Here is a 26106-nt window from a genome sequence, read left to right as displayed (position 1 = left end):
TCCGGAGGTGTTCGCGCAGCAGACAGCTGCTGGAAGACACGAGGGATCTAATTGTTCAAAGTCTCCGACGCCGCGTGTAGAGTTTATGTCGGATATGACAAATCACTGTGCTGATGCGTTCGTTGTGTTGTTCGTTGTGTTGTCGTTTGATGATTGTGCAATCGAAGCGGAGCAACTGATCGGTCGGCAGAATAGCAATGGTTCTCCAAGGTTGATTAGATCGCCCTGTCGCGTACAATGCAGGTGTCTATAGGTCCGAATGCGGGCATCAGCACTAACCTGGATCACTATTTAGTTCGAGAAACCTCCGAGATCAACTCGGTAGGACACACAGGCATCACCTGCCGCAAAGAAGTTCTCCATGCAGTTAGGTTCAGGAGAGGGCGCGAGAACGTGTCTAAGCTCGGAAGCCCGAGGAAGGGAAGCAGTGTACACCCGCCGACGACCTGCGTCGTGGGGGAAGGGGTGAGCCGGCCGAGCAGAGCGTGCGGGGAGCATGGGGAACCTACCGCCGTGCGCCGCGCCTATGCAATGTCATGATGAACGACCTCCTCGAGTCCCTCCTTGAATGCCTCGAAGAAGGCTTCCCCGAACGTATCGTCTATCGCGCCCTCGGCCCAGCTCACTGAGATTCCGATCCCACCGGCTGGATCGCCGGCGACGTTCACGTGAATCGCGCCTCCCGAGGATGGGTTCGACTGCGAGAAATAGACACCGTCGAGGGTCCACGCCGACGATCCCGTATCCCCCCCTGGAGTCTCAGCACCACCCGGGAACCGCCCGACGTTGGAGATCTCAAAGGTGTAGTCGCGCTTCTTCCCGAGCTTGTTCATGTGGTATGCTTCGAAGTCCCCGATGAACTTGACCATGCCTAAGCTCTCGGCGGAGTGTGTTTGCTGCTTGCGCAGTGTTTTCGATAGCTCACTCGTGCTGTCCCAGGGGAACTCTCTGAGCCACGATCTATCGGTAGATGGCGTCCGCTTTATGAGAGTAGGGAATGAGAAGTGGGTCGAGACATAGTTGCACATCACGCCCGGGGGTGCTTTGGCGAAAGCGCGCAGGGAGACGGGTATAGATGTCGATATGGAAGTGTACCTGCCGGTATTTGACGGGTCTTCGGCGAGGTACTCGGAGATGATGAGCGTTGCCAAAGTGTGCATGAGAGCCGTCAGCGACGTCTGATGAGCCCTGCAGACTTGCAAAATGCGATGCGCTGCCTCCGGCTTGTGGTACAGGAGTCGTAGGTTGGCCGTGAGTTTACGTTCTGATGGACAGGGATAGCCGGTCCACGCCCAATAGGCCGCGGTCCAGGAAGCGGGGACAAGCATCTTGATGATTTCGCGGATGAGCCTGAAAGGCGAGACATGAAGGTTCGCGACCTGTTCGATAGGTGGCACAAGTGTGACTTTAGCCGAAGTTGATACGACAGCCGAGTGAGGAGGGGAGGTTTCGCCCATCTCGTTCAGAGCGGCGAGCAGTGTCCGGTGGAAGGCGATCCCGCTCTGTCCGTCCCCGATCACATGGTGGAAGCTGAAGTTAACAGTGCCATCTGGCACCACCAGGATTCGCCAGAGAGGCCGAGTCATGTCGAATCCCTTGGCAACTTCGGCCTCAAGGACCTCGCGCAAGTCTCCGTCAACGAAAGTGACGACCTCGTCCAAGTCGATGCGATCCAAGCGAACGAAAGCAGGTGTGGGCGTCGCTTCACCTGCTACGCATACGTTCAAGGCTCCGTGCTTGTGGATGACCTTCTCCAGAGCTGCGTAGAGAAGGGCCTTGTCGAGGATGCTCCCATCGGCACGTGTGTATCGTCCGGAGATGACGACAGCACCGAGCACGCCCAGGTTTTGACGGGCGACATGCCATCGTTCTAGCATGCCTGTGGAGCTACCGTTGGCCCACAAGAGACGAGGCGAGAGGACGAAACAGCTCACCTGCTTCCCTGACGACGGATTTCGACTCAGTTGTCGCTCGAGACATCGTGCAGGTTGAGATCTCAGATGCTTCGTCTTCGCAGAACCCGAATGTACCTCGAGGGGATTGCGTCAGTCAGTGGAGGAGTGGTAGACAAGGTGATCGGCGTGCTTTACATAATAGCTCGCAAACAGGAGTAATGCACAGCCTAGCTGCGTAGCAGGTTGCCAACATGTCATAACCCGCTACTAAGCGCCATTGAGCCCGTTCACACTGCGCTCATTGCAAGCCGGTGGAACTCAGAAAAATCCAGTTCTCAGAGCGGCAACAGAGCGGCGTTTGAGATGGGAAACGGGTTACATGCTAGTGTGCTGTGGCAATCATTCCGTCCGACGTTGGCTAGCAGATCCTAGAGGTTGGCTGATCTCTCCTAGGACGTAGACTGTGAACAGGCGGGGCTGAGGGACGCTGGTCGTCTACATAGGGCACGCCGCGGCGGCCCGCCATCAATTGTCAATCTTCCCAGGCCCATTGATCCGTCAATTCCAGGTTCGAGCCTTGTCTACATAAGGCCCGGCCCTCGCGGACAATAAAGGGATTCAAAACGAAAAAGAAACGACTCGTTGAAAGCTTTCGGGGTATTCGTCTGATGCAGACAAGGTTCACACTAGCAACGCCGTCGCGAGAGTGATCATGGATCGAGAATGGTATCTGTCCGGGAGGGGCGCCCATCTCCCTTCGCTATGATCACCTCTTCATATAATCACATACTGCTTTAGGAAGTGCAAGGGCCATCACTTGCCGTCATCCAATGCAGTCCGTAGTACAGTTGCACTTACGTGTAGTGGTGTACTGCAGGTAGACAAGAATTGGGCTGCCGTGTTCGACATTGACCTCAGTTCCCGGGTACCCGCGTGGGGAAAGTATGCCCGGCTCTGCGGGACAACCAGTTTCCCCGCATAGAGTTTTATCCTGTACAAAGCGGCTCGGACTACTGGCCGAAGACACCAGCGGCGGCCCACGGCCAGGCAACATGAAATGAACAGGCCGCCACTGGTCAGAGCAAAAATCCATGCGTGAGACAGCGGAACTGCCAGCAAATGAGTCGGGAGAAAGCAGTGGAAGACAGGAAGCTACAGACTTATTCCTGTCACGGCAGTGTTGGCATGGGCGTATTACGGACCGTACATTGCTGATCTGCGCTAGTGGCAAGAGGGGCAGTTGCCATTCTCGTGATGAGATGACTCTCACTGTCCAGCAGATGCACGTGACCTGACTCAATGACTCAATTTGAATGGATCACTGCTTTTTGAAGCCGCCCGCCCATCTCCATCTCTTTACTCGTCCTCGTCCTCCCCCGCACAGTGCTGCAGCCCCTTTCTCTGCTCCTGACCGACCTCACTACCTCCGATCAAACAAAATAGCATGTGCCCACACACTAACGGCGATGCTCTTCCGAACGGCACCTCTGAAATGGTCGCCGTAGACATGTCTAACGGTTCCACCTCGCACTCATCATCCGTCAAGACCAACGGCGTGAACGGTCACGTAAACGGTGTCAACGGCCATGTCAATGGTGTCAATGGCGCTGCCAAGAAGCCCGAGCAGCGACGGAATCCTTACGCTCCTCGTGCATCGGACTTCTTGAGCAATGTTTCAAACTTCAAGATCATCGAGAGCACTCTGCGAGGTCGGTGGTGAGACAGGATTCAGCGGCGATCATCCTGACACTTTTGCATAGAGGGCGAGCAATTCGCCAACGCCTTCTTCGATACTAAGACCAAAATCGCCATCGCCAAGGCACTCGATGCGTTCGGGGTGGAGTACATCGAGCTCACGAGCCCTGCTGCCTCTGAGCAGTCCCGCGCTGGTAAGGTGTTCCACTGTATGCCGTTCAAGATCCTGATTCTCGTTTAGACTGCGAGGCCATCTGCAAGCTCGGCTTGAAGGCCAAGATCCTGACGCACATTCGCTGCCATATGGATGATGCGCGGATAGCCGTCGACACTGGTACGTCATACCTGGCAGCTTACCGCATATCCCCCTTAACCCATGTGTGCAGGCGTCGATGGTGTTGACGTCGTCATCGGAACATCATCGTTCCTCCGTGAATTCTCGCATGGAAAGGACATGACGTACATCACCAAGACTGCCATCGAGGTCATCGAATTTGTGAAGAGCAAGGGTGCGTTTATAGATGTGTGATGTGACTCCTCGGCGTCGGTACTCACACAGCATGATTGTATAGGCATCGAAGTCCGATTTTCGTCGGAAGACTCCTTCCGCTCCGATCTCGTCGACCTGTTGTCCATCTACCAGACTGTTGATAAGATCGGTGTCAACCGTGTCGGTATTGCGGATACGGTCGGTTGCGCCAATCCTCGTCAGGTGTACGATCTCGTCCGGACCCTTCGTGGTGTCGTTGGCTGTGACATCGAGATTCACCTGCACAATGATACTGGGATGGGTAAGTACAATGCGGCGTGACCCATCTTTTCAAGGCTGACCATCTGATGCGATTTAGCCATTGCCAACGCGTACACTGCGCTCGAGGCTGGTGCCACGCACATTGACACGTCCGTCCTCGGTATCGGCGAGCGTGTCGGTATCACTCCTCTCGGTGGTCTCGTTGCTTGCTTGTACGCTGCCAACCCGGAGTACGTCAAGAGCAAGTACAACCTGCCCATGCTCCGTGAGATCGAGAACCTGGTCGCCGAGGCTGTCGAGGTCAACATTCCGTTCATGAACCCCATCACGTACGTGCGGTGCCGAACTTCGCGTTCATCTCGACTGACGAACACCCAGCGGCTACTGTGCCTTCACGCACAAGGCAGGCATCCACGCTAAGGCCATTCTCAACAACCCGTCGACCTATGAGATCCTGAAGCCCGAAGACTTCGGTCTTACGCGCTACGTCTCCATCGGACACAGGCTGACCGGATGGAACGCCGTCAAGAGCCGTGTGGAGCAGCTCGGCCTTAAGCTCACTGACGACGAGGTACGTTCGGCGCCCTTCCCCCCGCCGCCGGACGCTCACAGGTGATTGACGCGCACCTTCTAGATTAAGGATGCGACGGCCAAGATCAAGGAGCTCGCGGACGTGCGGACACAGTCGATGGATGACGTCGACTCGCTGCTCCGTGTGTACCACTCCGGAATCCAGTCCGGCGAGCTCGCTGTCGGACAGAAGGAGGCTCTCGACCGTCTGCTCCGCAAGCACCGCGAGGGCACGATGGACAGCCGGGACGCATCTGTCAGCAGACCCTCGACACCGGTCGCTGCGTAGTTTCTCTCCCGGTGGATCTGGCGGCAACGTGGGACTATTCAGGGCGAACTCTTCATGTCCGTCGGTGGTGTTGGCTTATGATATCCACCACAAAAAGAGTGGGTAGCATTGTGAGCCCTGACAGATCTACCTGCTCCTTCCTGCATGTACACCGGCGTACGATGCATCCGGCATTTGATACCTGCATCGTCTAACTCCTTTCGCTGGTGCAGTTGTCATTAATTTCCCCTCCTTTGTGTAATGCGTCACATGTACGAGTATGTAATGCAGCAAAAGATGTCAAAGGGACATCCTCGAATTGAACAGGAATCCATGTATCATTTCCAAGTTGTACTGGCCGCAGTGCGAAGCTCCGTCGGAAAGGCTTGATTGTTCTTCAGAGCCTGCCGAATGGAGACTAGGGCCAGGCGGAGAAGCCGCTTGACAGAGGGTGGTCCGCGCTAGTCGTACATGTCAGTAGTAATCTGTGTCGGGTGTTGGCTGTATGATCGATCTCAGCGTCCAGCCTCGCCGCATCTCATCTGTCGGACCTCTAGGCTGCAACATCGGAACTTAGCACATACGCGCTCCGGTGGACGACTCGTTGGACGTCTGTCAAGACGAGACACTAAGAAGCGGGTGCTGCCTGTTTCGTCGACGCGGCTCGCGTGTGTGTCCCAGTTGCTGAATAGGCGTCGTGGAGCCTGCACAGTGCGGTCTCGGACGTCGACCAGTCCAATGTGGCGCTATGTGCGGCAGCAAAAAGTTCGCCGGTCAGGCGGCGGCACAGGATGGTTTGAATGATAGACACGATATATATCCAAGAAACACTAGGCTAGTACGCTGGTACGCAATAAATACTGTAACTCGTATAATATGCTACGTGAGGGCCAGTGGGAGTAGCACGGCGAGCCGGTGAGCGAAGACGCTGCATGGCCTTCAGTTAACGGTGTCGTGGCGGATGTAGTCTAGACTGACATACCTTATCTGTCTTCTTCACGGGGACGGACGTGGACGACACGGGTTTTCTTGATTTCAGCGTGCAGCGGCCCAAAGTAGCGTTGGGTCTCAAAGCTCCACTCCAGGTTTCCGACGATCCAGTGTTCCATGGCCTTCACGTACTTCCGGACCGTCTGGTCGACGGCAGGGTCCCAGCTAGGCAGCCGGCGTTTAGCCTCGACGAAGCGGGCCATGTCGCTCTTGAAGCGATCTCCCACAAGGTTCGACGCGGTTTGCAAATCGACGCCCTTGTCGTGCATAAGCACCGTGACAATGTTATTTCCGCCGATGCCCTTCGCCTGCTCCATGTTGTAGGAGTAGACGTCCTGGGAGAGAGGAGCAGGGTCAGGAATCTGATGGGCACCAAGACATCGCGATTGACTTACGTTAGACCAACAGACCATGTCCGCGGCGGCCCAATACAACGCCATGAACGTCGGATCATCGAAGACTTCATCCGGGAGATCGACACCGAAGCAGAATTCAAACAGGCCGAAGCAAAGGCGGATGGCACTGTTCTCACGGCGCAGCGTTTCAAAAGAGGTCACGTCGAGCACCACTCCGCGCTCGCGGTACTCGGCCTCTTTGGCCACTGCGTCGATGTAGTTCTCGCAATGCTTCAGGAAGCGGCGCATGCAGCCCGGACCCGCAAATTGCTGCAGCCGGTCCCTGAACCTGATCTTTGGGTCAATCGCGGAAGCAGGAAAGGACGAGGTCAGACACTCACTCCCTGGTCATCTTGGCCAACGCGGAGCCATCGTCCCAGGTCGGGTCGCGCATGACGTTCAGGAAGATCTCGCCGGTGCTTCGGGCGTCGGCACCGTTCTGTTCGTCGCTGACTTCGTCGACGACGAACAAAAGGTTCACAAAATCGCAGCAGGTTCTGAACTGCTCGTAGTCGGCGTATGGGTAGGTGTGGGAGACGAGCAGCTCGTTGTACCCCTGGATAAAGGCTGCGCGCTTTCTGTCGGTGAAAACATTGTAGGCGTTGATCCAGGCTGAAGACGCGGCTGCGGCGCTGGCGTAGTGGGGATTTGTGGACGGCTCGAAGGGGCACAGAGAACAGAGGTCAGGAAGAACGAAGTAGCGGGGAGAGGTGGCAGACATGGCGTGGTCAGAATACTTGGTGCGACTGAGGATGCGGATGCTACAGTACCTTGGATGGACCATCCTTTTATACGATCTCGACGTGTGCGATGCGCTCGCTGACGCAACAGACCTAGTACAAATTCGGCTGAACAACATGATAGACTTGCCGGTGTTTGAAGCCCTGAATGGGGTATACAATTGTCGTTCGATCTGGTCCAGAATGGAGTGTTGTCCCTGAGCGAAAAATCGCGGAAACGCACTAGCAAAGGAACACTGCCCACGACACACCCGCGCTTGGTGGTGAGTAAAGCGGTACCGGCTGAAATGCAGAGACCGCAGTAGAATCCACCATGACCCCAGATATCCAATTCACGATATCCTCCGCGTTCAACGAATCACTGGAAAGCTGATCACTGTTAGCGCAGAGACGCTACATGAGATGACCACGTAACTACTAACTTGAAATGGCCATTTCTTGCCTTAGAGCCCGTGGCAGGCGGCGGTGATTCCCCCTAGATTCAACGGCGGTTCGAAAACAGTACTATACTGATCGTTGCAGCTCCCCGCCGGATTACATCGGAGCAGGCATAGAATCGCGTCCGGATTGTAAATAGTGCGGTGAATACCAGCCCGGGGTCATCGAAGTGCACTGACACTGGTCCTCGGGATGATGCTCCGTACACGACTGCTGCATTCGAAACCTCCGATGAAGATGAAACTCGCGACCTTAGCTACGTTGGCAAGGTCATTGGGATGCAATTCTTACCACCTATTCGGCTGCTGTGCTCAACAACGTACGTCCCGCCACAGCGGCGCATCTGAGAATGGTAAACAAGATCCAGGCAAGGCAGATCGAGTCAATCATTCGATCCGAACACACGTGCCACACCTACCGCCGCTTCGGATGCAGGGCTTACCAGAGACAATTTCCTCCGCAGGTCCGAGCCTCCTCAGTCTCAGAGAACAAGACGCACAGTGCAGCGTCTTGCGATGACTGAACTATATCCGCTGCTCCCGTCGCGCTGTACGGGATGAGCGCTAGCTTGAGGGCTGCGGTGGTCAGTGATGGGTGAACTGTTGCACAAACGGCCTGATCGAGCGGTGCTACACTCAGGGGATGGAGGCTCACTGTTCTGAAAGCATCGAACGGTGGGATCGATGTCGAAGGCTCGCAGCCATTGTGCTTCTAGCTGGCTACGGGGTGTTATGCATGATCCGAGCATAGTCCGCATGCATGGCAGCGTCTCTGTACAGCTCTATGAGTCTTAATCAGACGTACGAAATGTTGGACACCTATCTAAGGCGTTCAAACAAGTTGCCATACTCCAAGCTCGTGATGACCGATTGGTTCCGGACCAAGAAGCTTGCAACGAAATGTTGCCGCCCATTGGAGGTAACACTGATCCCGAACCTCTGGACGCGGTGCTGCCATTCCACGTACCGCATTGTTGAGTGACCGTTGGATGCCTAAACCAGGCTGTGGGGGCCACACGCAATTTTAGACATCTTGGATGCCACACGGGCAGCAGGGACTGGGCAGTAGCTCCTGTCCGTGGTGCTTGGAATGTATTCCAACCTATGTCCCTTCACTAGGATATGTTGGACGTTCGCCCACAACCACATGTGTCGATTGAGGTGAGCTACGACCTAATGACCGCGCGTCAACCGGCCCAGCAACACCCGACGCCGCAGGACTTCACCGACAGCTAATAGCCGGGCAATACATTACCACTTACAGCGAGTTGAGCGGTGCGACAGCATTAGTATGCTTAATCCTATTGATGCAATAAGTACAGTGGACATGTCGCACACTCCGACGACGTCTGGGAGTACTCACAAAAGGATTCCTGTTAAGCACTCGACCGGTATGCCGCACAAATGCCGCACTATGGCCCCTGTGTGTACCACGCCTAGGCTGCCTGTATTTTTGAATTATAATCTGAGGATGGTGCAATATAGTCAGCGGCAAGCAGAGATGTCAATCGGAATTGCATCCAACTCACCCGATGAAAATCAAGCTGACGGTGCGTACTCGAGTTCCTAGACGGCGGCGTCGAGGACCGCAGGATGCCTCAGTAAAAACCCAGGATACTGTATAGAATGACAGACATACATGTCACTAAGTCAATGACTGTGTTGCGGCGGGCAGTATGACCCTTTTCGTCCTAGACAGTTAACCCGAGTCACTGCGCGATTCCAAGCTAGAATCCAAAATGAGCATTTGACCGGTATAGTTTGTTACGTTGACGAGTTTTGCTATAATTCACAGCTGCTTCCCCTGAGAGCGCAAGCCCCTCCTGCCTGGGTCCATCAGAAGATACTGTGAAGGTCAGTAAAGGCTGTCCACTGCGTGTAGATGGAGCCGCGCGTTGAGTCCGATCCAGGATAATTCCGTGACGTAGATCGGTACACATGAAACCTTTGGACGCAGTCCAGTACGCCCGGATGATGTCGACGGCAATACCAGTGCGGGGATAATCAGGACACCGGGGGTCGTACATTGAGAGCAAGGTATTCATGAAGGGGAAAGGAGACCGGTGTCCTACTGCACCCGCTTTTGCATTGCGAGGACCGATGAATACAGAACTAGCAGAATGGGAGCGCAGCGTATTCAGTCCTTTGGCAAGTCACCTACAATGAACCGGAGCATCTGAGCGGTGAGAGCAACGAACCAGACAAGGCAGGTATCCCCGCTGTTGGGGTCGTTCAAACCGAAACGAAATAGACTTCGGGGATAAGCCACCTCCTTGAACATACGAACAACACGGCGATACTCTTCCAAGTGGCCAATGACGCTGTTGTTCGCTGTACAGGAGAAAACTCACCGCGTGTCACCTGTCAATGCAGAGCAATGCTGGACTTCCATTTGCACGCCGCATAAAAGTGCTACAGATTATGCCGAGATCCAAGATACCCTCCGCTTGTTCGGCTGAAACAGTTCGGCCTGCCAATATTTGAGGTGTCAGTATCGTCGGTCGGAGGATCTGGGCATAGCCCCCCCATATGAGCAGGGGAGTGAACTCACCGATATCTCCTTCGCGCGATTCGTCATGGAGGGACGCCACTTCAGGATAGGATCAAAGGCAATGTCAATCATGGCATGCGTTTACTCAAGGTTTCCCGGTGGTGAGTTCTTGAAAGATAGCTGAGAGCGGGAAATGAACATTATAATACTACAGAGCGAGGATACAAAGGGCATTCCAGGAAGAAGAAAGCACAGACGGTGGCGCGACGTTCCGATTTGGAACATCCGATCCACACCCACCAAATACAGATATGTCAGAAACATAAGCGATAGCTGGCATAACGTCCAGCCGTTTCACTTGGTCTCGTTATTTTGACTACGTTTCCTCGCTTGAGGCCGTAATAGCGGGCGACAGGGTCCGCGAGCTGGATCCGAGGCAACTGTGTCTCCTTCAACCGACTTGACCGCAACGCGTTAGCGCGTCGATGGATAACGTTTGGAGAATGGAGGCGTACTATGTTTCCAGGAGTTCTTTCTTCTCCTCAGGGGACAGGACCTCGTGTTTAGGCACCAGGGTGTGATGCGTGATGTTCACCAACAAGTCAGATTCCGAGAATTCTTCCAACTTGTATTGCGATGCCATCGCCGCGATCACCTAGTGAATATAGAGTAGGACCCTCCTTCTCAATTGCGAAGGGGTATAGCATTCAGTTGCGTACCTTCCGAGCGGACGGGGTCATGTTCCCTGGGAAGACAATGACACCCTGTTGGATGTTCTTTTCTTCCAGAATACCAAGCATTCTGTACGCGTTCCAAACTCATCAGAAACACACACACTCGACATGGAATTGTTTGTTGCTGACTTTCGCATAGTCTTCACGCCGACACTCTTTTCCTCAGAAAAATACACGAAGATCTGTGTCATGGGGTTGTTCTTGTGATTTGTGAAGAAATTGAGTTGACTCCGGCTGCGCATTCGTCAGCATGCAGGCACTCTCCGCAGGAGAAGATCAAATGTACTCTACACTCCCCGAGTTGTTCGCATAGTGACTCCGGAAGGTGGTCAGGTCCATGTTGATCTCATCGTCGGAGACCTGGAAGCCCTACGCGACACAGAAGACGTTTGAGCATTCAATTGTGGAGAAAAGACGGCTATACGCACCCGATCTTTGACCAGTTCGTGTATTGTGCGGTTAACCTTCCATAGTTTTGCGGACTCGTCTCCCTCAGACATGGCGAAGTGGTCGAAGACAAGGTCCAGTAAGTAATGGGCGCCAAAATTGTTCACAACGTGATTGAAACCCCGCGGCGCCGGACCGCCTGTCTGCTCGACGCGATTAGCGCCCGCGCTCTGCTCTCTGCCTCCGACGATGTCGACCGCTCCTGACGCGGCGAGCGCACCGCCGTCGGCGCCGCTGGTGCTGACGCCGCAGCTTATGGTAATCTATACATCAATATACCCTATGCTCGACTCTCATATAGCGCTCTCAGACGAAGCTCAAGCCCGCAAAAATCTTCAAAGCCGCGGTCGAGCAACCACAGACGCCACCGTCTCCGGGCACGCCAGCACCGCGGTCACCCAACGCGGGCCCGAAGCATATTACTGGCATCAGCTTTGACGATAGAGGAGACCAGGTGGTGACGGCGTCGGAGGACGAGACGTTTCGCCTGTACAGTTGCAAAAGCGGCAAGCGAGTTCCGCTCGATTCGCAGCTCGTGTCCGCTTCAACTGATCGACGTGGCACAGGCATCTGAAGACCTTATACTCCAAGAAATACGGCGTCGATTTACCGCGCTTCACACACAAGAACACCGCGATCGTGCACGCGTCGACGAAGGAGGACGATACGGTGCGGTATCACTCCCTCCACGACAACAAGTACCTTCAGTACTTCAAGGGACACAAGGGGAGAGTCGTGTCCCTCGAGGTGTCTCCGGTCGATGATGGGTTTATGTCCGGCTCGATGGACAAGACTGTGCGTCTCTGGGATCTACGCACACCGACATGCAGAGGCCTTCTGAACCTCCCTGCTTCTCCCATAGTGGCATACGACGCGTCAGGGCTGGTGTTCGCCGTCGCCGTCAACGTGTACTCCCGTATCCTGCTTTACGACCAAGCCAACTTCGACAAGGCTCCGTTCCTCGTAATCACTCTGGAGGACCCGACGCTGGCGCTCATCAGCTTCCCGCCACGCGCAATCTACATGACCTCACTGTCGTTCTCCACCAACGGGAAGTATCTCCTGGTAGGCTGCTCCGGGGCCGCGCACTACATCTTGGACGCTTTCGAAGGACATCTGCTCGCGAAACTGGAAGGCCACGTTGGGCTGGAGCGTAGGAAGCTGAGTACACCACTGAAGATCGAGCCTGAACAAGGGTGCAGTGGTGAGGAAGTGTCATGGACGCCCGATAGCAAGTTCATTGTGAGCGGGAGTCTTGACGGCAAAGTGGTCATGTGGGACGTGCAGAACCTTCCAGTGAAGGAGGGCCCTATCAATCTGAAGGACACGCCTCTTCTATTGAGACCGATGGCCGCGCTGGAGGGACACCCGGGCCCGTCGAGATGTGTGAGGTTCAACCCTCGTTTTGCCATGATGTGTACTGCCGGTCCAGAGTTGGTGAGCTTACACTCCATCTAAGTAGTCGCGTTGGCTGACGAGTACTGTGCAGGCGTTCTGGTTGCCGGACCAGTCCGGCGACCCTGACGAGTTCGCAAAAGAGTTCTTGCAGAAGAAGACGGGCGCAAGCTGATTTGCTCCCTTGTTGTGCTATTCCTGTAACCTATCTGTTATGCTAGTCCTCGTTCCGTTGTGCTGTATACTACCGGGCCCTGGAGAGTGTGCATCTTGCACCAAAGACTGTCGCTTTAAGTTCGTTCTTGGGGCACGTACCCTCACCATTGCAGGTTGGTTTAATTGCACCAGTACTCGTACTATTCACGTATATATATGGTGTGATGTGCTCCCCCCAATACGTGATGCGCGTCGAGGACGCGTCTGGAGTATTTAACGCGTCGACCCTAACCCCAGGGGTCGATCAGGGCGGGGCTGCCACGTATGGAAGGCGGACGTGGCAAAGATCCCAACGTCACTCGCCGCCGCGTTCTCCAAGCTCCCCTCTACATTTCTCTCTCCCGGACATTCTTCATCGGTACAGGTACAATGCGTGTCCAGTCCTTTATTCGCTATACCGTCGCTGCGGCTGCTTTGCTGCAGCTCGCCTTCGCTGGTACGTCTGCGCCGTCTCCCCGAAGTCCTGGTACCGAAATGCTGAGAGGACTCGGACCTCTGGCCCCTAGCTCCTGAACCGGTTACTCTCGAGGAGCCTGTGATCCTGGCGATTGCGCAGTTTCCTGAGGACAATGCTTTCGGACGTAAGCAGTCGTTCTCCGCGGGTATGGAGAACAGGTGCTGAGGCTCGGCGTACAGACGTCGTGAACGGGGAGCGGAACAAGATTTTGTTGAACGTGGAGAATCAGTCCGACCGCAACATCACCGTCAAGAGCGTCGCTGGCTCCTTCCACCACCCGGAGTCTCATGGTTTGGTCAAGAACGTGAGTGTGTCTCGCTTCTCAGTTGTGCGCAGCGTTCAGCCCGCTTCGTGACAGACCACCGCGTTGGCATACGACGTGTTGCTGCTTGAGGGCGCCAAGATGCAACTCCCTTATACTTTCTATAGCGAGTGAGCGACCTTCCATTCTGTTCACCGCAGTTCACAATACTCATTCACATTAAGGTTCAAGGTATGGCAGTGTCTGGGCGCAGTGATCAGGGCCCATATTGACATGGAAATGTAGCCAGGAGACCTCAGGCTGAACATCTGGATGGAACACGAAGCTGACGTTCGTCCTAATGCACATGGTCGTATGGGCGTGTCGTGATTGACAGCAATGCTACAGGGCAACAGGTATCGCGTGACCGCATACGACTCGGTCGTCACCATTGTTGAGCCCGAGTCGGCATTCCTCGACTTCAAGATGTGAGTAACACGCGTGTACATGCCACCGCGGCCGCTGCTCATCGCATCGCAGGCTCTCAACGTACTTGGTTGTTTCCCTGCTCCTCGGTGGTCTCGGCTATTACGCCTACCTCTCCTTCGTTCCCCAGCCAAAGAAGAAGAGGACGCCCGCAGTCAGCGCACCCGTCGGCACCGTCACCGCAACAGGCGCAGGCGGCTACCAGGAGGAGTGGATCCCGGAGCACCATCTCAAGAAGACGAAGGGCAGGAAGACGCGGGCCTCGGGTGTGGCGACGAGCGGGGACGAGACGAGTGGCACGGAGATGAGCGGCACGGAGGGCAGGAAGCGGAAAGGGAAGAAGTAGGGTACATCTTGCATGTCAGGGATCACAAAAGGATGCATGTGTATTTAACGTACGACCATCCGTGTTGCTATCGTAGTTTTGGTGATCTGCGTTGGTTCATCGCTTATTCCCTCTCGAATGACTGCATGCTATGATGTCTCGGTGGTTGAGCGAGAAAGGCAGACGTATTACATGAGGCTTTCAGCATACAATGTCGGGCGGGCAGCATTATACATCAATGTGCTTGTAGCCCTGAACCTGTTGTCGCAAAGGGCCAGCCAGCAGTCAGTTCCTCTGCGACACTCAGCCCAGCAGGTACCGTAAAAGCGCACCTTGTTCTCCTGGAGCATCGTCGCATACCGCTCCGCCAGGTGCTTGCACTTCTCGCCGTGGTTCACGCCCTCGACGCGGTAGCACTTCTGCATGTTGTCCCGGACGATCTTCGCCTCCATCGCACGCACCCACGACTCGCGGATGTGGTCCTCGCGCTCCTTCAGCCGCGCTGCCCATCCCCGTCAGCACGCTGTTCAGAGAAGTACAAAGAACGGAAGCGGGGAAGGCGCACCTTTGAGCTCCTCTGCCCGTGCTTCGTCGATGGCCATGGTAGATGTGCGTGGTGGCTGCAAGCTGGCGGGCGGTCGTCGGTCGTCGCGGCACGGCTGCATCGAAGCGCCCGACTGGCCCGATGTGAGTAACGAGCGCTTAGCATCGGAGGAAAGTGATCCTCCAGGCTCCCTCAGCCTGCATCTTGCCAGTGTGCTCGCTCTGTCGTACCAGCGATGTCGACTGCTCGGCGTTCTCTGACGGCGACGCTGTATCCGACTGAATACTTAATGGCATCCTCAGCTTGTCGTTTTCTGGTCATGGCGCCGGCCCGTCATCATCAAACCCACTGTTGCTAAGTACGGTCATGCACCCTGTCTTCGGACGGACTAACCTGTGAGGTGAGGTCTTGCGACTGCCGCGCGCAAATCTTGCCAAGGCTCGTACGTCGTGGTCCCGCGCTCTGCATTTCCCCGGTTGTTCCTCTCCAGCCATGTCTTACCCTGTGAGCCTGCCGTCCGACAACCCAATTGTCACGCTCACCCATCGTACGTTCCTTGCATACGATAGGAGAGCGTTTACTGATGAGGGTGTTCTGCAGCGACACCGATCATATGGATCCTTGAGCTGCACAACGGCGAGGACAGTCGGATCAACGAGACCCTCATCGACAAGGCGTTGCAGCCCGCGCTGAACATCGTTGAACGCGACTGGCGCGAGGGGTGGCGCGCAGCGCGGAACGCGAAGGACAAGGAGGGCGGACGCGGTGCGCTGATCATCGTCGGGAAGAGGGGCCAGGACAAGTTCTTCAGCAATGGTACGCAGCGGTTTAGCCCTGAATCAGTCTTGTGTGTAACGCGAGAACCGTGTCGTAGGACTGGAACTCGACAAGCTCACGAGTAACCCGCACACTGCGCACAACTTCACGCCTCGTGAGTGAACCTGGGGCGGTTGCTAGTTGAGGCGTTGCTCACCCCTGCCGATGGGTCGCCAGTCGTACACAATCCTTTCCTCAGGAGGCTTCTGGCATTCCCTAGTGCGCACTACTCTCATGCTCACGTTCGTCGAGAGCTAAAGTTATGATTCAGTCCCTACCGTTGCCGCAATCAACGGCCACTGCTTCGCCGCAGCTATGATCCTCGCGCTCTGCTGCGACTATCGAGTGATGACGGACGGGAGCAGTAAGCGTGCGTGGATATGCATGAACGAGGTACGACCGCCACCCCGCACATAAGATCGCTTCACAGACCTTCGTCCTTAGATACACTTCGGCGCCGCCTACCCACTCTCCTTCGCCGCCATCATCCGCGCGAAAGTCCCGGACCCTCGCACGCAACGCAAGGTCGCGCTAGAGGGGCACCGCTTCACGCCTCCGGAGGCCTTGCAAGCTGGCATTGTCGATCATCTTTGCAAGGGCGACACAGAGGCTGTCATCGCGAAGGCCCGAGCGGTAGGCGAGTCGGTTGCACAGATGGCCTCAGCTGGGGCATGGGGTGTCATCAAGGTATGAGCGGTTCAGCCATGACTCACGGCACTCCAAATTGATGGTCGCATGTCCGCAGCGCGATCTGTACCGGGATGTTTTGGAGGCCTCTGCGAGAGATATTCTTCTGCAGACTATTGACGCGGATGATGCAGCCGCGAAGGCACGGCTATGAACACAGTATACTTATATCTGCTGGGAGTTGTATTTAGCACTGACCGTTGTGATACTGACACTTCAATGGCTCCGCACCCACTATATGCCCGCTTTAGGAAGGTGAACTACCAGATACAGCAACCTGATATTTCCGCACGGATAACGTGCGACTGCTGTAGCTCATGGCCACCGTTCTATGCCGAGGGACGCCACATAAACAGTACATTAAACGAGAGTCAGCTGAAAGAAGACCAACTCTGTCCTGGATGCCGTCTCGGAGGCAGCGAACTTATGACATCATACAGCTGTAACATCGCCGCCTCTTGCTGAATACACATCTCCACTTCGTCTGAGCTTATAAGGTCTGCTATACTACCCATCTTTGTTTTAGCCCCTTCGTTTGTGCGGACTGCAGACCCTTACAATTAATCGTCTCTCTCACTATGCCGACCGCAATTGTTACTGGCGCAACTGGTGAGTCTCATATGAGCCCTCGAAGAGGTCGTATTGTCATTCATGCTGCTCCAGGTATCCTCGGTCGCGAGATTGTCTACGAGCTCGGACGTCATCCACAAGAATGGACTACGGTTCACGCGCTTTCACGTTCGAAGAAGGACGCGTACCCATCCAACGTCGTCCATAACTTCATCGACCTCACTGCGGATGCGCAGGAGATGGCGAAGGAGCTGAAGGACGTGTCTGCTGATTATGTCTTCTTCGCTGCGTATCTACAGAAGGATTCGGAGGAGGACAACACCAAAGTCAACGGTGAGCTGCTAACATCTGAGTCGCGCTGAACGAGACTCAATGTGGACTTTAGGTGATATGCTGGAGAACTTCTTCAAGGCCCTTGAGATCAACAATACCGTCTCGCGTATTAAGCGCATTGTCTTGGTCACTGGGTGCAAGCAGTACGGCGTCCACCTTGGTCGCGCCAAGAATCCCATGGTTGAATCAGATCCCTGGCTCCCCGAGCCGCCCTACCCACCCAACTTCTACTATCGCCAACAGCGCAGCTTGCACGCCTTCAGCGCAAAGCATAACATCGAGTGGGTCGTCACCTACCCAAACGACGTCATCGGCTTCGCCAAAGGCAACTTCATGAACCTCGCCGCGTCGATCGGGCTCTACGCCGCGGTGCACCGCGAACTCGGCACAGGCGGGCTGCCCTTCCCCGGCGGGGCGACGTTCTACGAGAAGTTCGACTCGTTTACGTACAGCCGGCTGCACGCCGAGTTCTGCGTGTGGGCCGCGACCGCGCCCGGCGCGAAGAACCAGGCGTTCAACGTCGTGAACGGCGATGTCGAGAGCTGGTCGAACATGTGGCCGAAGCTCGCCGCGCGCTACGGGATGAATGTCCCCGCGGACCAGTTCTCGCGCCCCGCACCGGACGCGTCCGATGTGCCCATGGCGGACAACCCGCCGATCTCGATCTTGGCGAAGGGGCTGGGGCTACAGGGCAAGACGCCGCAGTCGCACGTCGAGCAGACGATCGACCTCGCGAAGTGGAGCCAGAAGCCGGAGGTGCAGGCGGCTTGGAAACGCCTCGCTGAGCGGGAGAGCCTCGAGAAGGACGCGTTCGGCAAGGCGACGTGGATGTTCACGGGCTTCGTGTTGGGCCGCAACTTCGACCTGATCGTCAGCATGAGCAAGGCGAGAGCTGCGGGGTGGACGGGGTACCACGACACGTGGGAGAGCTTCGAGAAGGTTTTCGACCAGCTCGAGAGCGAGAAAATCTTGCCCAAGGCGATGGGCAGATTCGTCGGGTGGTCGATGCAGCAGTGAAGTCATCGACTCATAAGTGATGTATTCAGCCAGAACATGTATTATACACAGGACGTACTGGCCTTCCGAACCGTGCATTTCCTTACATAGATTTAGATCGATGCGTTCGACTTGCCAGCGGGAGGCTGACTCAGTGCTTCCGGGTCCCGGGCCTCACGCGCACGCCGTGGCGGGTGTCGAGTGTGGCGCCGGCGACCTCGAGTGCAGAAGGACTCCCGCTCCAGACATTTTTCACCAAGACACGGTGTCTCGGTCTGGCACGCTCCCCGAGTTCAGTCGTTAAACTAGAAACTGGTACGGTAGTCGGACGATAAACGACCCCCGCGGGAGGGAGAGCAGGAGTCGGGACGTCGTCGCGGTATCCTGCATTTTGGTCGAGGCTACGTCCAACATCTGGACGGTGTAGAGTTTGAACTTCACAATGTAAATTGAGCGCCCAGAATGCCTTAAACACTGACATAACTCACCTTGTACTCGACCTTTACTAGCCCACAACCTGGGTGAAGCGGTGTGTGATATCCGGGGGTGTTACTGGTGACCTGGAGTGCCCATGAGGCATAACCACACTACATTCGTCCCTAACTCGCAGGACTCCGGTGGTCAAATTGCCAGCAGGAATAACTGCAGGAGTTATCATCGACGCAGCCAAGATCTAAATGAGTAACTAAAATACCGTCAGCCGTAACACACACGATGCTTGTTGCTGAGGATAACATCGTCATACCGCGGCGGTTCTGAGCGACGCTAACATCATGCGTATATGAAACGCTCAGCTCGAACCAGCGATCTGAACACCGAGCCCGGTAGCTGGCGATATCTGCCACGCCCGGTACGCATCCGGGTCAAAGCCCTCACCGTGGTTCCGCCGCGCGATGGTCAACTCGTGTCAATGCTTCCCCCAGTCCTGCGCAAACACCGCAAGCTCCCCATCCACGCTGCACGCATCGACAAACGCCTGGCGATCGCTATTGCGGTTTAACTCTCGATCCTGCGGGAGGTGTGTCCGCTCCCTCAACACGCGCAGCTTCGTACAGACATCCTTGTGTGGGACCGTCGCGTGCTTCCAGGCGCGTGACTGGGACGGACGCGAGCAGTAGCGTAGGACACCAGTGCAACCTGAACAGCGGGCGAACGCGCGTCCGGCGGTGGCGAACGTTTCACCGCACTCTGGCGCGCAGCAGTGCCGCGCCCTGGATGCCCAGCCGAAGCCATTGAAGGCCATGCTCAATGGGTCATGAATAGAGGTGACAGATTCGCGTACTGGCGGAGGATCGCTGGGTGGTAGGCTGTTGTATCCCCTGGGAGCCTGACGTAGTAGCATGTATTTCCAATGTGGGCGAAGAAATGGGTGAACTGGCTGATCATATCCTCCGTGAAAAGAGTCGTTCCCTCACGGAAGAGCGGGAGGTGTTTGAGGATGGTGTCGCATACGAAGAGAATGCCTTGGATGCGGGCCTCGTCCGAGCCCTCGTATTTAACGATCGTGCGAACGAAGAGCACGAGGTCTGATGGATCCACCTGTCCGGAGTCCGCGATATGTCCAGAGAATTGCATGACAAGGACGAGTATGTACACCCAGCTTGCCTGGGTGACGATGTCGATGGGCTCTCCTAGCGTCTGGTTGCGTTCTTCACAAACAGCAGTAGTGAGTCGGGTGACTTTCAACGGCCATTCAGGCTGGAATCGGAGTAGATGATGGATAATGGTTCCACCACAGATAGCAAGCATTCTGGTGACGAGTAGAAGGGTTTCCTGGAATCTATCGTCGCGACACAAGCGGAAAGACGTGACGTATCCCTTTGTTGACTGCTCGAGGCCGTAAGGGATGAGTTGGCTGGTGTCCGTGGGCCAAAGAGGCTTTCCGGCATGCTTTTTGCGGTGCTTGGTGAGGCCGCTTATCGCAGTAGTACCCCCAACAGTCTTTGAGTCGACTGCATGGTTGAGTACACCGCCGAGGTGGCGGATGAGCGCTTCGACCAAGTCCCGGAGGGTGAACCGACGAGCGGTCTCGAATGTGTGCAGCCACAGCAACAGGCTCAGCTCTGTCACATTATTGGCCGACGAGAATGAGCATGAGCACGTACTGAGGAAGGCATCGAGGTCCGAGGTCTCCTTGTTTGAACGAGGCAGGCTCAGGAATGCGACGGATACATTCAGGCCCTCGGGGTATATCCCACGGATGTCCGCGTAAGCTTCGTTTTAAACATGAGGTAGGGTTGGTACAGCGCGTGGGTTCATTTGGTTCTGAACCATCCAGCACCTGAAGGCAGCTGCAGAGAACCCAGCGCAGTGGGTTGGACGCGCCGGATCCTTCATGCAGGATGAGAGAAACAGAGCTGCCTCCGAGGGCTACCTCGGTCATCGCGTTGCGCCGGCGGACAGTCTACTAAGATGTTAGCATCACAATGGCGTTCTATGAGGCGTGGATTACTGACATTTGTGGAGGGAACAGAGAGTGGAACTTCAACTTAGAGGTGCCGGCGGGCGAGCTCTGCGGGGGAGCGGCCCGCTGCGAAATGGCGCGCTATCCGGACCGTGCACTTCCTTAGATCCAGATCGATGCCAGCGGGACTCAGCGCTTCCGGATCCGGATTCTCCTCGAGTCATCTTGCCCATCCTCCATGGCCCTCCTGCCTCCCTGGCCGGAGAGCTCTGCAGTCAGAAAACCGCACATCAGACGTTGGAAATCTTTTCCGCTGTCTATTGTGCAGGCTGCTTCTTCCACACGCCTGGACCGGCGCGGCGGCGCGCGCCAAGCAGTTGCCATTTCCAGTCGTCCATTGTTCCGCATTTGGACGCGGTGTGGACCCACAAAGTCCCATGAGGCGATCTGCAAGTGATTGATTGGCCCGAGCACATCGATAGCGCGGTGAAACAGAGCTTCCGTGGACCATGCCCGGATTTGGGCCGTGTGCAAGAAGTGTGCCACTCCCGCCCGTGCGTATAAAGGAAGCAGCTATCCGCACCTTCCGCCCAGTTCGTCTTTCTTCTCGTCCCATCATCTCCCTTTCCTCTCATCCCCCCTCCCATGTCATGTCATTGGGGCGTGTCCTTGTCTTGTAACTTACTCGTAGCTGCTACGGGATATTAGGTCCCCGCTTACTGACATCGCCGTGTAGTGAGCCACTGCGGGCGTAGGGGTGTACGCCACCAACGCCACTCGTCAAGGTATGTTATACCCCTCGGTCAAGGAGTGTATCCTGACGTTCTCTGGCGTTGTCTCGTTCGTCAGCCACAAGTCCTATCCGGTGTTCGCCGCCACACTCGCTGTCAGCCTCTGCCACTCCCAGCCACCAGTCAGCCGCAAGATCGTCCACTTAAGAACGTGTCGCTGTGCCTGTTCTGTACTGTGTCTTCTTTTCTCTTGCTTGTCTGTGTTCTGCATGTTCGCCTGCGCTATATGTTATGTCTAGTATACGTTGAGCTGATTACTGGGATCACCGCAAGTTTATGTGGCTCTGTAAATGGTGAGCAGGTCTTCGTTTATCGTCCTCACTCATACACTAATACTTGGCTACATAGTCAAGTTCTGAGGCAAGACCGGGTCGTCAAGCGCTGCAACTCCGCTGCTTCAAGATGTTGCTCGAGGCCGCCTCTCCGAGTCGCAGCTCGCCTACTTGTTGGTACGTAATTCAGCTGTTCGCTCCGTTGTTCCCTGCTAACGTCGCTCACGTCAGTTAGTTCAAGGGTCAAGCGCTGCAAGTGTAGCTGCCTCCAGTGCAAGGTCTTCTAGTGTCAAGCGCCGCAAGCAGGGGCTGCCTCAAAGAGGCTGCCGTCAAGCGCCGCAAGGTTGGCAGCCTCAAGTCGTGGCGGGTGACGACGGCAAGGGCAAGGGTCAAGCGCTGCAAGCGGGGCTGCGTCAACACCGAGGTTCAAGCGCCCCAAACGGGCTGATTCAAGCCGGGGCGGGCCTTTGTCAAGCGCCGCAAGCAGGGCTGCCTCAAGGTGGGCCTCAAACGCCGCAAGCGGGGCTGCCTCAAGTCGGGCCGTCAAGCGCTGCAAGTCGAGCTGCGTCAACTTCAACCTCAAGAGTCAAGCGCCGCAAGGAGGGAGGCTGCCTCAAGAGCTGCAAGACGAGCTGCGTCAACCTCAAGGTCCGTCAAGCGCCGGAAGCGAGGGCTGCGTCAAGGAGTGGGCCGTCCGGATCGTCAAGCGCTGCAAGTTGAGCTGCGTCAACAGCAACGTCAAGGGTCAATCGCCGGAAGCGGGGGCTGCGTCAAGGGGGGCCGACGTCAAGCGCTGCAAGTTGAGCCGCGTCAACTTCAACCTCAACCTCAAGGCCTCAAGGGTCAAGCGCCGCAAGCGAGGCTGCAGCAAGAGCCTACAAGAGGCCCTCGAGGGCGGGCGGGCACCTGCACTCGTGCGGTGTCCGTCCGGGCGCGGACCTTTACGTGGTCCTCGGGATAAGTACCCTCGCGCCGCTCAACGCGAGCGCGAGGGGAAACCAACTCGCGCCGAATTTGCTTAAGGAATAGTCGTCGTCGCTGCGGTGCAGCGTCGTTCGGTGAGCATGATTCATTTGTCGGTATCGCCTATCATACACCATCATAGGTCCGCGCGGCTTCGCGCTGCAAAGCAAGGTAGCCTCGGGAACCAGGGGAATGAACCGGTGTGTACTAAGCGCGTCTCAGCTGCTCTCTGTGGCAAGACGTAGCTGTCTTGCATACCTGTCAGCTCAATGGTAAAATTTGCTTGTCACGGTAGTCATGTACTTCAGTTAATGTGCACAATATATTGCCTTGCGCTCTACAACCGACGTTCGATTGTATGGCAGACGAAAACGTTGTGCCCTAAGCTTCTCGATTCGCCGACCGTAACGTATGAGACTGTTCACCCATTCCGTTTTGCCTTGATCGATATCACAGAACCTGTCAATGCCAGTGGGTCTATCGAGTGTCCCCAATCCGACAGAGAAGTGAATCGTAGCAGTAGTCCTGGACCTGCCAGAGGCGTCATGATCAGGCCCGGGCAAACATCGCGTCCCCGAAGCTGTACTGCACTTTCAGTGTACAGCTTCAGTTGAGCACCGTCACTTCATCATCGCGTTGTACAATGCGAGTCACAGCAACGTACTCACATCAATGCATAATAACGACAGTTCGTCTCAGACCCATCCGAGTCCGACGGGCAGAAACGCGCTCCGTCACACGCACGTGAGCGCGTCACCCTAGCCGCAAAGACATCGACGGATGCGGAGGCATTCACGAGCATATACATACGTTTTACCACGAGTACGTACGTTCTAGCAGGCTCTCGCGCACCCAGAATGATTCATCTGTGCTTCCCCGCTACAGCGGGCCTTGCTCTCATTGTATTGCAATGTGATGTGCGCGTGCTTGTGCGTATGGTACCGCCCCTGCACAGAAAGGGGACAAACAGAGGGGCAGCACCAACGACAAACGTATGATGTAACGACGAAGGGAACGACAGCGAGAACAACACGAATGCAAGCAGTCGGGGCGGGGGAGGGGGAGAGAAAGGGGGGGAGCAAGGAACGCCCAATCCGTGTATCCGAGTCAGCAGCAGTAGTACAGTGGGTGCGGTGCGCTAAGTACTACTAGCTCCAGTAGCGATGTCCGTCGGGGCAGCAGTGTCCGGAAGAGTCCGCAGTCAGTGGCTAGTGTAGAGAGCAGCGAGTCCGTGAGCGAGTGTCCGAGAGCGAGCAGGCGAGTCCGTGCAGAGCAGTGAACGATACGGTACGTGTAGGTAGGTGAATCGTGACGCGTGACGTGGAGGCGCCAGTGGGGGTCAGTGTGGGTGTGGCGGGGCGGGGCGGGGTGAGGGCACGCTCAGACGAGCTTCGCGAGCGAGATCTGGTTCGTGTTCTGGTTGACGGACATGTAGACGTTCTTGAGGAAGACGTCGCCGACCTGCAGAGGCACGTCGCATCAGCAAGTCTTCAACCACGAGGCGTGTCACCACCACTCACCAGCCAGGTCGTCGCACCGTCAATCTCACCCGCCGAGATCCCCGACACACAGTCGCCCGCGGGGTTCGCCGGGTCCACAGGCGTGAACAGCATATCCACGGGGTCGATCGCGAACTGCGCGCCCCCAAACGCCAGCGCGACGCTCGTGTTGCTCGTGCACGGGATCGTGTACCCGCCCTGGCCGTCGCTCTGCGCGCCGGGGATCGCCGCGTGCACCGCGTCTGCGTCCGTCTGGGGCGCGACGATGAGCGTCGTGCCCGTGTCGAGGATCGCGGAGCGGTTCTGCAGCCCGAGGTCCTGCCCGTCCGCGGTGACCGCGTCCATCGCCGCCTCCCAGAACCCCTGCGGGCTCACGTTGGCGACGGTGACGAGCGAGGCCTGGTCGAATTTGCTCGTGTCGAGCGCCCCGAAGGTTATCTCGCCGTCGTTGAGCTGGTCGGCGAGCCGCGAGATCTTGAAGGAAGTGATCGCTTGTTCGATGAGGCCGCCGGCTGCGAGCGACTCCGGTGGGGTGCTCACACCTTCCTCGGAGAGGCCCTGCGTGTGGCGTGATGAATTACATGGGACCGCGAGAGCAGAGCGAAATCGTTGCACGTACGGACTGCGCAAGACCCATCAGACCATCAAAGGGAACGGTATCGGCTGAGAAATCAGTGCTCTCGACGTTCGCAACACCAAAGGTGTGGTTGTTCAACGCGAGGCCGGCAATGTTGACGTTGTCACTGCACGTCACGCCCTGCACCTCGCCGGTACCGTATGTGACCTGGAACTGCTGACCAATCTCGGCGAAGCTTGAGGAGCTGTTCGTGCCCAGGAATGTGTGATTGCCCTATGAAGCATGCAACGTCAAACGGAAGGTTCCGGAACGAGAGTTGTGTATACGCACGCAGCCTTGGGTGGTACCTTGCGTCGTGCAACTCTCAGAGCCTACCCACATGTCTGCAGAGCCGGTGTCCATGAGGAACTTAAAGTCCTGCGCGGGGGTACCCATCTGCACAGTCGCGATGTAGCCCACATCATTCGCCCTGCAAATCGACGTCAGGGCATGCAAGAAGTCTTACTGTAGCTCCATTGCCCACTCAATATCAAGCCCAAGGGTGTTGCTAGTGGTGGGCGTGTTTGCGGCAGTCAGTCCACCGTTCGTCTGAGCCTCGAGGTCAATTTCGGGGAAGCCTTGGGCGGTAGAGGCGGCGCCAGTGGCAGCAGGTGCAGCGCTACCCGCGGCAGCCGTTGAGTTAGCTGCACTGGCCGCCGCACCAGTGGCGGACGCATTTGCTGCGGACGACGAACTGTTCGCGGCCGCGCCTACGACGCTGCTACTCCTCTTCGTGAGGTTACGGGACCGCTTGCGGTTCGCACGGCCGATGAGAGGCTCAGTGGCTTCCATACGTCTGTGTAGTTTTGCTTCGAGCGAGCGCCTGCTTGGCTGGATGTTCCCGGTCATGCGCGCGTAGCGCTTGAGACTGCGGTTAAGGTGCTGCTGCAAGAACTGCACAGAAATCAAGTGAGACCGATGTGACTGCTAGATAATTGTGTTGGACGCACGACTTGCGGGTGGACATCGGTCCGTGCCTGGTGTGCACGCTTGAGCGGCAGCGTGATCATCTTCGCATTGCGCTTCGCAGGTGCAGCGATCGCGGGATCGCCGAACAGAGCGAGCGAGAGGAAGAGGGACGC

General features: G+C 56.4%; 12 protein-coding genes across 12 annotated transcripts; 6 read left to right on the top strand and 6 right to left on the bottom strand.

Annotated features, from left to right (window-relative positions):
* Positions 1-388: 388 nt before the first annotated feature.
* Positions 389-2359, bottom strand: B0H18DRAFT_245670 (alcohol acetyltransferase). Its single transcript, XM_048037264.1, has 2 exons — positions 1935-2359; positions 389-1879 (listed from the first exon to the last, which is right to left on the bottom strand). The coding sequence occupies exons 1-2, from the start codon at positions 1978-1980 to the stop codon at positions 525-527; spliced, it is 1401 nt and encodes a 466-aa protein (XP_047894912.1). The 5' UTR covers positions 1981-2359; the 3' UTR covers positions 389-524.
* Positions 2360-2508: 149 nt separating this feature from the next.
* Positions 2509-3130, bottom strand: B0H18DRAFT_1000141 (uncharacterized protein). The gene is made up of 2 exons (XM_048028202.1): positions 3056-3130; positions 2509-3004 (listed from the first exon to the last, which is right to left on the bottom strand). Exon 2 carries the CDS (start codon positions 2986-2988, stop codon positions 2719-2721), a length of 270 nt encoding a protein of 89 aa, XP_047894911.1. The 5' UTR covers positions 2989-3004; positions 3056-3130; the 3' UTR covers positions 2509-2718.
* A 101-nt stretch (positions 3131-3231) lies between these two features.
* On the top strand, positions 3232-5532 carry B0H18DRAFT_1094152 (HMGL-like-domain-containing protein). The gene is made up of 8 exons (XM_048032372.1): positions 3232-3604; positions 3656-3784; positions 3832-3924; positions 3977-4099; positions 4163-4381; positions 4439-4670; positions 4720-4912; positions 4976-5532. The coding sequence occupies exons 1-8, from the start codon at positions 3340-3342 to the stop codon at positions 5198-5200; spliced, it is 1479 nt and encodes a 492-aa protein (XP_047894910.1). The 5' UTR covers positions 3232-3339; the 3' UTR covers positions 5201-5532.
* Positions 5533-5985: 453 nt separating this feature from the next.
* On the bottom strand, positions 5986-7322 carry B0H18DRAFT_906738 (isoprenoid synthase domain-containing protein). The gene is made up of 4 exons (XM_048041507.1): positions 6906-7322; positions 6565-6853; positions 6162-6504; positions 5986-6107 (listed from the first exon to the last, which is right to left on the bottom strand). Exons 1-3 carry the CDS (start codon positions 7283-7285, stop codon positions 6163-6165), a joined length of 1011 nt encoding a protein of 336 aa, XP_047894909.1. The 5' UTR covers positions 7286-7322; the 3' UTR covers positions 5986-6107; position 6162.
* Positions 7323-10394: 3072 nt separating this feature from the next.
* B0H18DRAFT_1000130 (DNA-directed RNA polymerase RPB5 subunit) lies at positions 10395-11487 on the bottom strand. The gene is made up of 6 exons (XM_048028201.1): positions 11395-11487; positions 11253-11335; positions 11096-11200; positions 10952-11033; positions 10748-10887; positions 10395-10691 (listed from the first exon to the last, which is right to left on the bottom strand). The coding sequence occupies exons 1-6, from the start codon at positions 11464-11466 to the stop codon at positions 10547-10549; spliced, it is 627 nt and encodes a 208-aa protein (XP_047894908.1). The 5' UTR covers positions 11467-11487; the 3' UTR covers positions 10395-10546.
* Positions 11488-11591: 104 nt separating this feature from the next.
* On the top strand, positions 11592-13168 carry B0H18DRAFT_1000119 (WD40 repeat-like protein). Its single transcript, XM_048028200.1, has 4 exons — positions 11592-11671; positions 11724-11923; positions 11980-12850; positions 12903-13168. The coding sequence occupies exons 1-4, from the start codon at positions 11603-11605 to the stop codon at positions 12981-12983; spliced, it is 1221 nt and encodes a 406-aa protein (XP_047894907.1). The 5' UTR covers positions 11592-11602; the 3' UTR covers positions 12984-13168.
* A 120-nt stretch (positions 13169-13288) lies between these two features.
* On the top strand, positions 13289-14554 carry B0H18DRAFT_1117866 (uncharacterized protein; the record flags this gene model as incomplete). Its single annotated transcript, XM_048033668.1, has 8 exons — positions 13289-13460; positions 13531-13605; positions 13661-13785; positions 13840-13913; positions 13968-13974; positions 14029-14073; positions 14131-14210; positions 14263-14554. The coding sequence occupies 8 exons, from the start codon at positions 13289-13291 to the stop codon at positions 14552-14554; spliced, it is 870 nt and encodes a 289-aa protein (XP_047894906.1).
* A 207-nt stretch (positions 14555-14761) lies between these two features.
* Positions 14762-15135, bottom strand: B0H18DRAFT_1117865 (NADH-ubiquinone oxidoreductase 12 kDa subunit; the record flags this gene model as incomplete). The annotated part of the gene is made up of 3 exons (XM_048033667.1): positions 14762-14791; positions 14866-15035; positions 15099-15135. 3 exons carry the CDS (start codon positions 15133-15135, stop codon positions 14762-14764), a joined length of 237 nt encoding a protein of 78 aa, XP_047894905.1.
* Positions 15136-15453: 318 nt separating this feature from the next.
* On the top strand, positions 15454-16843 carry B0H18DRAFT_245468 (ClpP/crotonase-like domain-containing protein). The gene is made up of 7 exons (XM_048037263.1): positions 15454-15624; positions 15678-15893; positions 15952-16008; positions 16071-16112; positions 16165-16286; positions 16338-16580; positions 16639-16843. Exons 1-7 carry the CDS (start codon positions 15570-15572, stop codon positions 16732-16734), a joined length of 831 nt encoding a protein of 276 aa, XP_047894904.1. The 5' UTR covers positions 15454-15569; the 3' UTR covers positions 16735-16843.
* A 315-nt stretch (positions 16844-17158) lies between these two features.
* Positions 17159-18500, top strand: B0H18DRAFT_953906 (NAD dependent epimerase/dehydratase family protein; the record flags this gene model as incomplete). Its single annotated transcript, XM_048042227.1, has 3 exons — positions 17159-17189; positions 17244-17483; positions 17536-18500. The coding sequence occupies 3 exons, from the start codon at positions 17159-17161 to the stop codon at positions 18498-18500; spliced, it is 1236 nt and encodes a 411-aa protein (XP_047894903.1).
* A 3464-nt stretch (positions 18501-21964) lies between these two features.
* On the top strand, positions 21965-23245 carry B0H18DRAFT_1156652 (uncharacterized protein; the record flags this gene model as incomplete). The annotated part of the gene is made up of 4 exons (XM_048035778.1): positions 21965-21967; positions 22023-22123; positions 22234-22594; positions 22630-23245. The coding sequence occupies 4 exons, from the start codon at positions 21965-21967 to the stop codon at positions 22966-22968; spliced, it is 804 nt and encodes a 267-aa protein (XP_047894902.1). The 3' UTR covers positions 22969-23245.
* Positions 23246-24289: 1044 nt separating this feature from the next.
* Positions 24290-26034, bottom strand: B0H18DRAFT_874776 (aspartic peptidase A1; the record flags this gene model as incomplete). The annotated part of the gene is made up of 6 exons (XM_048040373.1): positions 24290-24370; positions 24430-24966; positions 25028-25258; positions 25316-25454; positions 25509-25918; positions 25975-26034. The coding sequence occupies 6 exons, from the start codon at positions 26032-26034 to the stop codon at positions 24290-24292; spliced, it is 1458 nt and encodes a 485-aa protein (XP_047894901.1).
* Between the last annotated feature and the right edge of the window lie 72 nt (positions 26035-26106).

The sequence above is a fragment of the Fomitopsis serialis genome (genome assembly GCF_022376445.1).
Source record: "Fomitopsis serialis strain Sig1Antser10 chromosome Unknown B0H18scaffold_23, whole genome shotgun sequence".
Taxonomy (NCBI): domain Eukaryota; kingdom Fungi; phylum Basidiomycota; class Agaricomycetes; order Polyporales; family Fomitopsidaceae; genus Fomitopsis; species Fomitopsis serialis.
This window is presented reverse-complemented; position numbering and strand designations above follow the sequence as displayed.

Bases quoted from the DNA above. Each gene is read 5' to 3' on its own strand.
- B0H18DRAFT_1000141 (XM_048028202.1), bottom strand. From the start codon at position 2,988: ATGGATTTTTGCTCTGACCAGTGGCGGCCTGTTCATTTCATGTTGCCT.
- B0H18DRAFT_1000130 (XM_048028201.1), bottom strand. From the start codon at position 11,466: ATGTCTGAGGGAGACGAGTCCGCAAAACTATGGAAGGTTAACCGCACA. The intron at 11,336-11,394 runs GTGCGTATAGCC...TGTGTCGCGTAG, and splicing joins ACGAACTGGTCAAAGATCGG to GGCTTCCAGGTCTCCGACGA. The intron at 11,034-11,095 runs GTCAGCAACAAA...GAACGCGTACAG, and splicing joins GGCGTGAAGACTATGCGAAA to AATGCTTGGTATTCTGGAAG.
- B0H18DRAFT_245670 (XM_048037264.1), bottom strand. From the start codon at position 1,980: ATGTCTCGAGCGACAACTGAGTCGAAATCCGTCGTCAGGGAAGCAG. The intron at 1,880-1,934 runs GTGAGCTGTTTC...GTAGCTCCACAG, and splicing joins ATCCGTCGTCAGGGAAGCAG to GCATGCTAGAACGATGGCAT.
- B0H18DRAFT_245468 (XM_048037263.1), top strand. From the start codon at position 15,570: ATGTCTTACCCTGTGAGCCTGCCGTCCGACAACCCAATTGTCACGCTC. The intron at 16,009-16,070 runs GTGAGTGAACCT...ATGGGTCGCCAG, and splicing joins TGCGCACAACTTCACGCCTC to TCGTACACAATCCTTTCCTC. The intron at 16,287-16,337 runs GTACGACCGCCA...CTTCGTCCTTAG, and splicing joins CGTGGATATGCATGAACGAG to ATACACTTCGGCGCCGCCTA.
- B0H18DRAFT_1000119 (XM_048028200.1), top strand. From the start codon at position 11,603: ATGTCGACCGCTCCTGACGCGGCGAGCGCACCGCCGTCGGCGCCGCTG. The intron at 11,924-11,979 runs GCGAGTTCCGCT...GACGTGGCACAG, and splicing joins TACAGTTGCAAAAGCGGCAA to GCATCTGAAGACCTTATACT. The intron at 12,851-12,902 runs GTGAGCTTACAC...AGTACTGTGCAG, and splicing joins GTACTGCCGGTCCAGAGTTG to GCGTTCTGGTTGCCGGACCA.
- B0H18DRAFT_906738 (XM_048041507.1), bottom strand. From the start codon at position 7,285: ATGTCTGCCACCTCTCCCCGCTACTTCGTTCTTCCTGACCTCTGTTCT. The intron at 6,854-6,905 runs GTGAGTGTCTGA...CCCAAAGATCAG, and splicing joins TTGGCCAAGATGACCAGGGA to GTTCAGGGACCGGCTGCAGC. The intron at 6,505-6,564 runs GTAAGTCAATCG...CCTCTCTCCCAG, and splicing joins ACATGGTCTGTTGGTCTAAC to GACGTCTACTCCTACAACAT.
- B0H18DRAFT_1094152 (XM_048032372.1), top strand. From the start codon at position 3,340: ATGTGCCCACACACTAACGGCGATGCTCTTCCGAACGGCACCTCTGAA. The intron at 3,605-3,655 runs GTCGGTGGTGAG...ACTTTTGCATAG, and splicing joins CATCGAGAGCACTCTGCGAG to AGGGCGAGCAATTCGCCAAC. The intron at 4,671-4,719 runs GTACGTGCGGTG...ACGAACACCCAG, and splicing joins CCGTTCATGAACCCCATCAC to CGGCTACTGTGCCTTCACGC.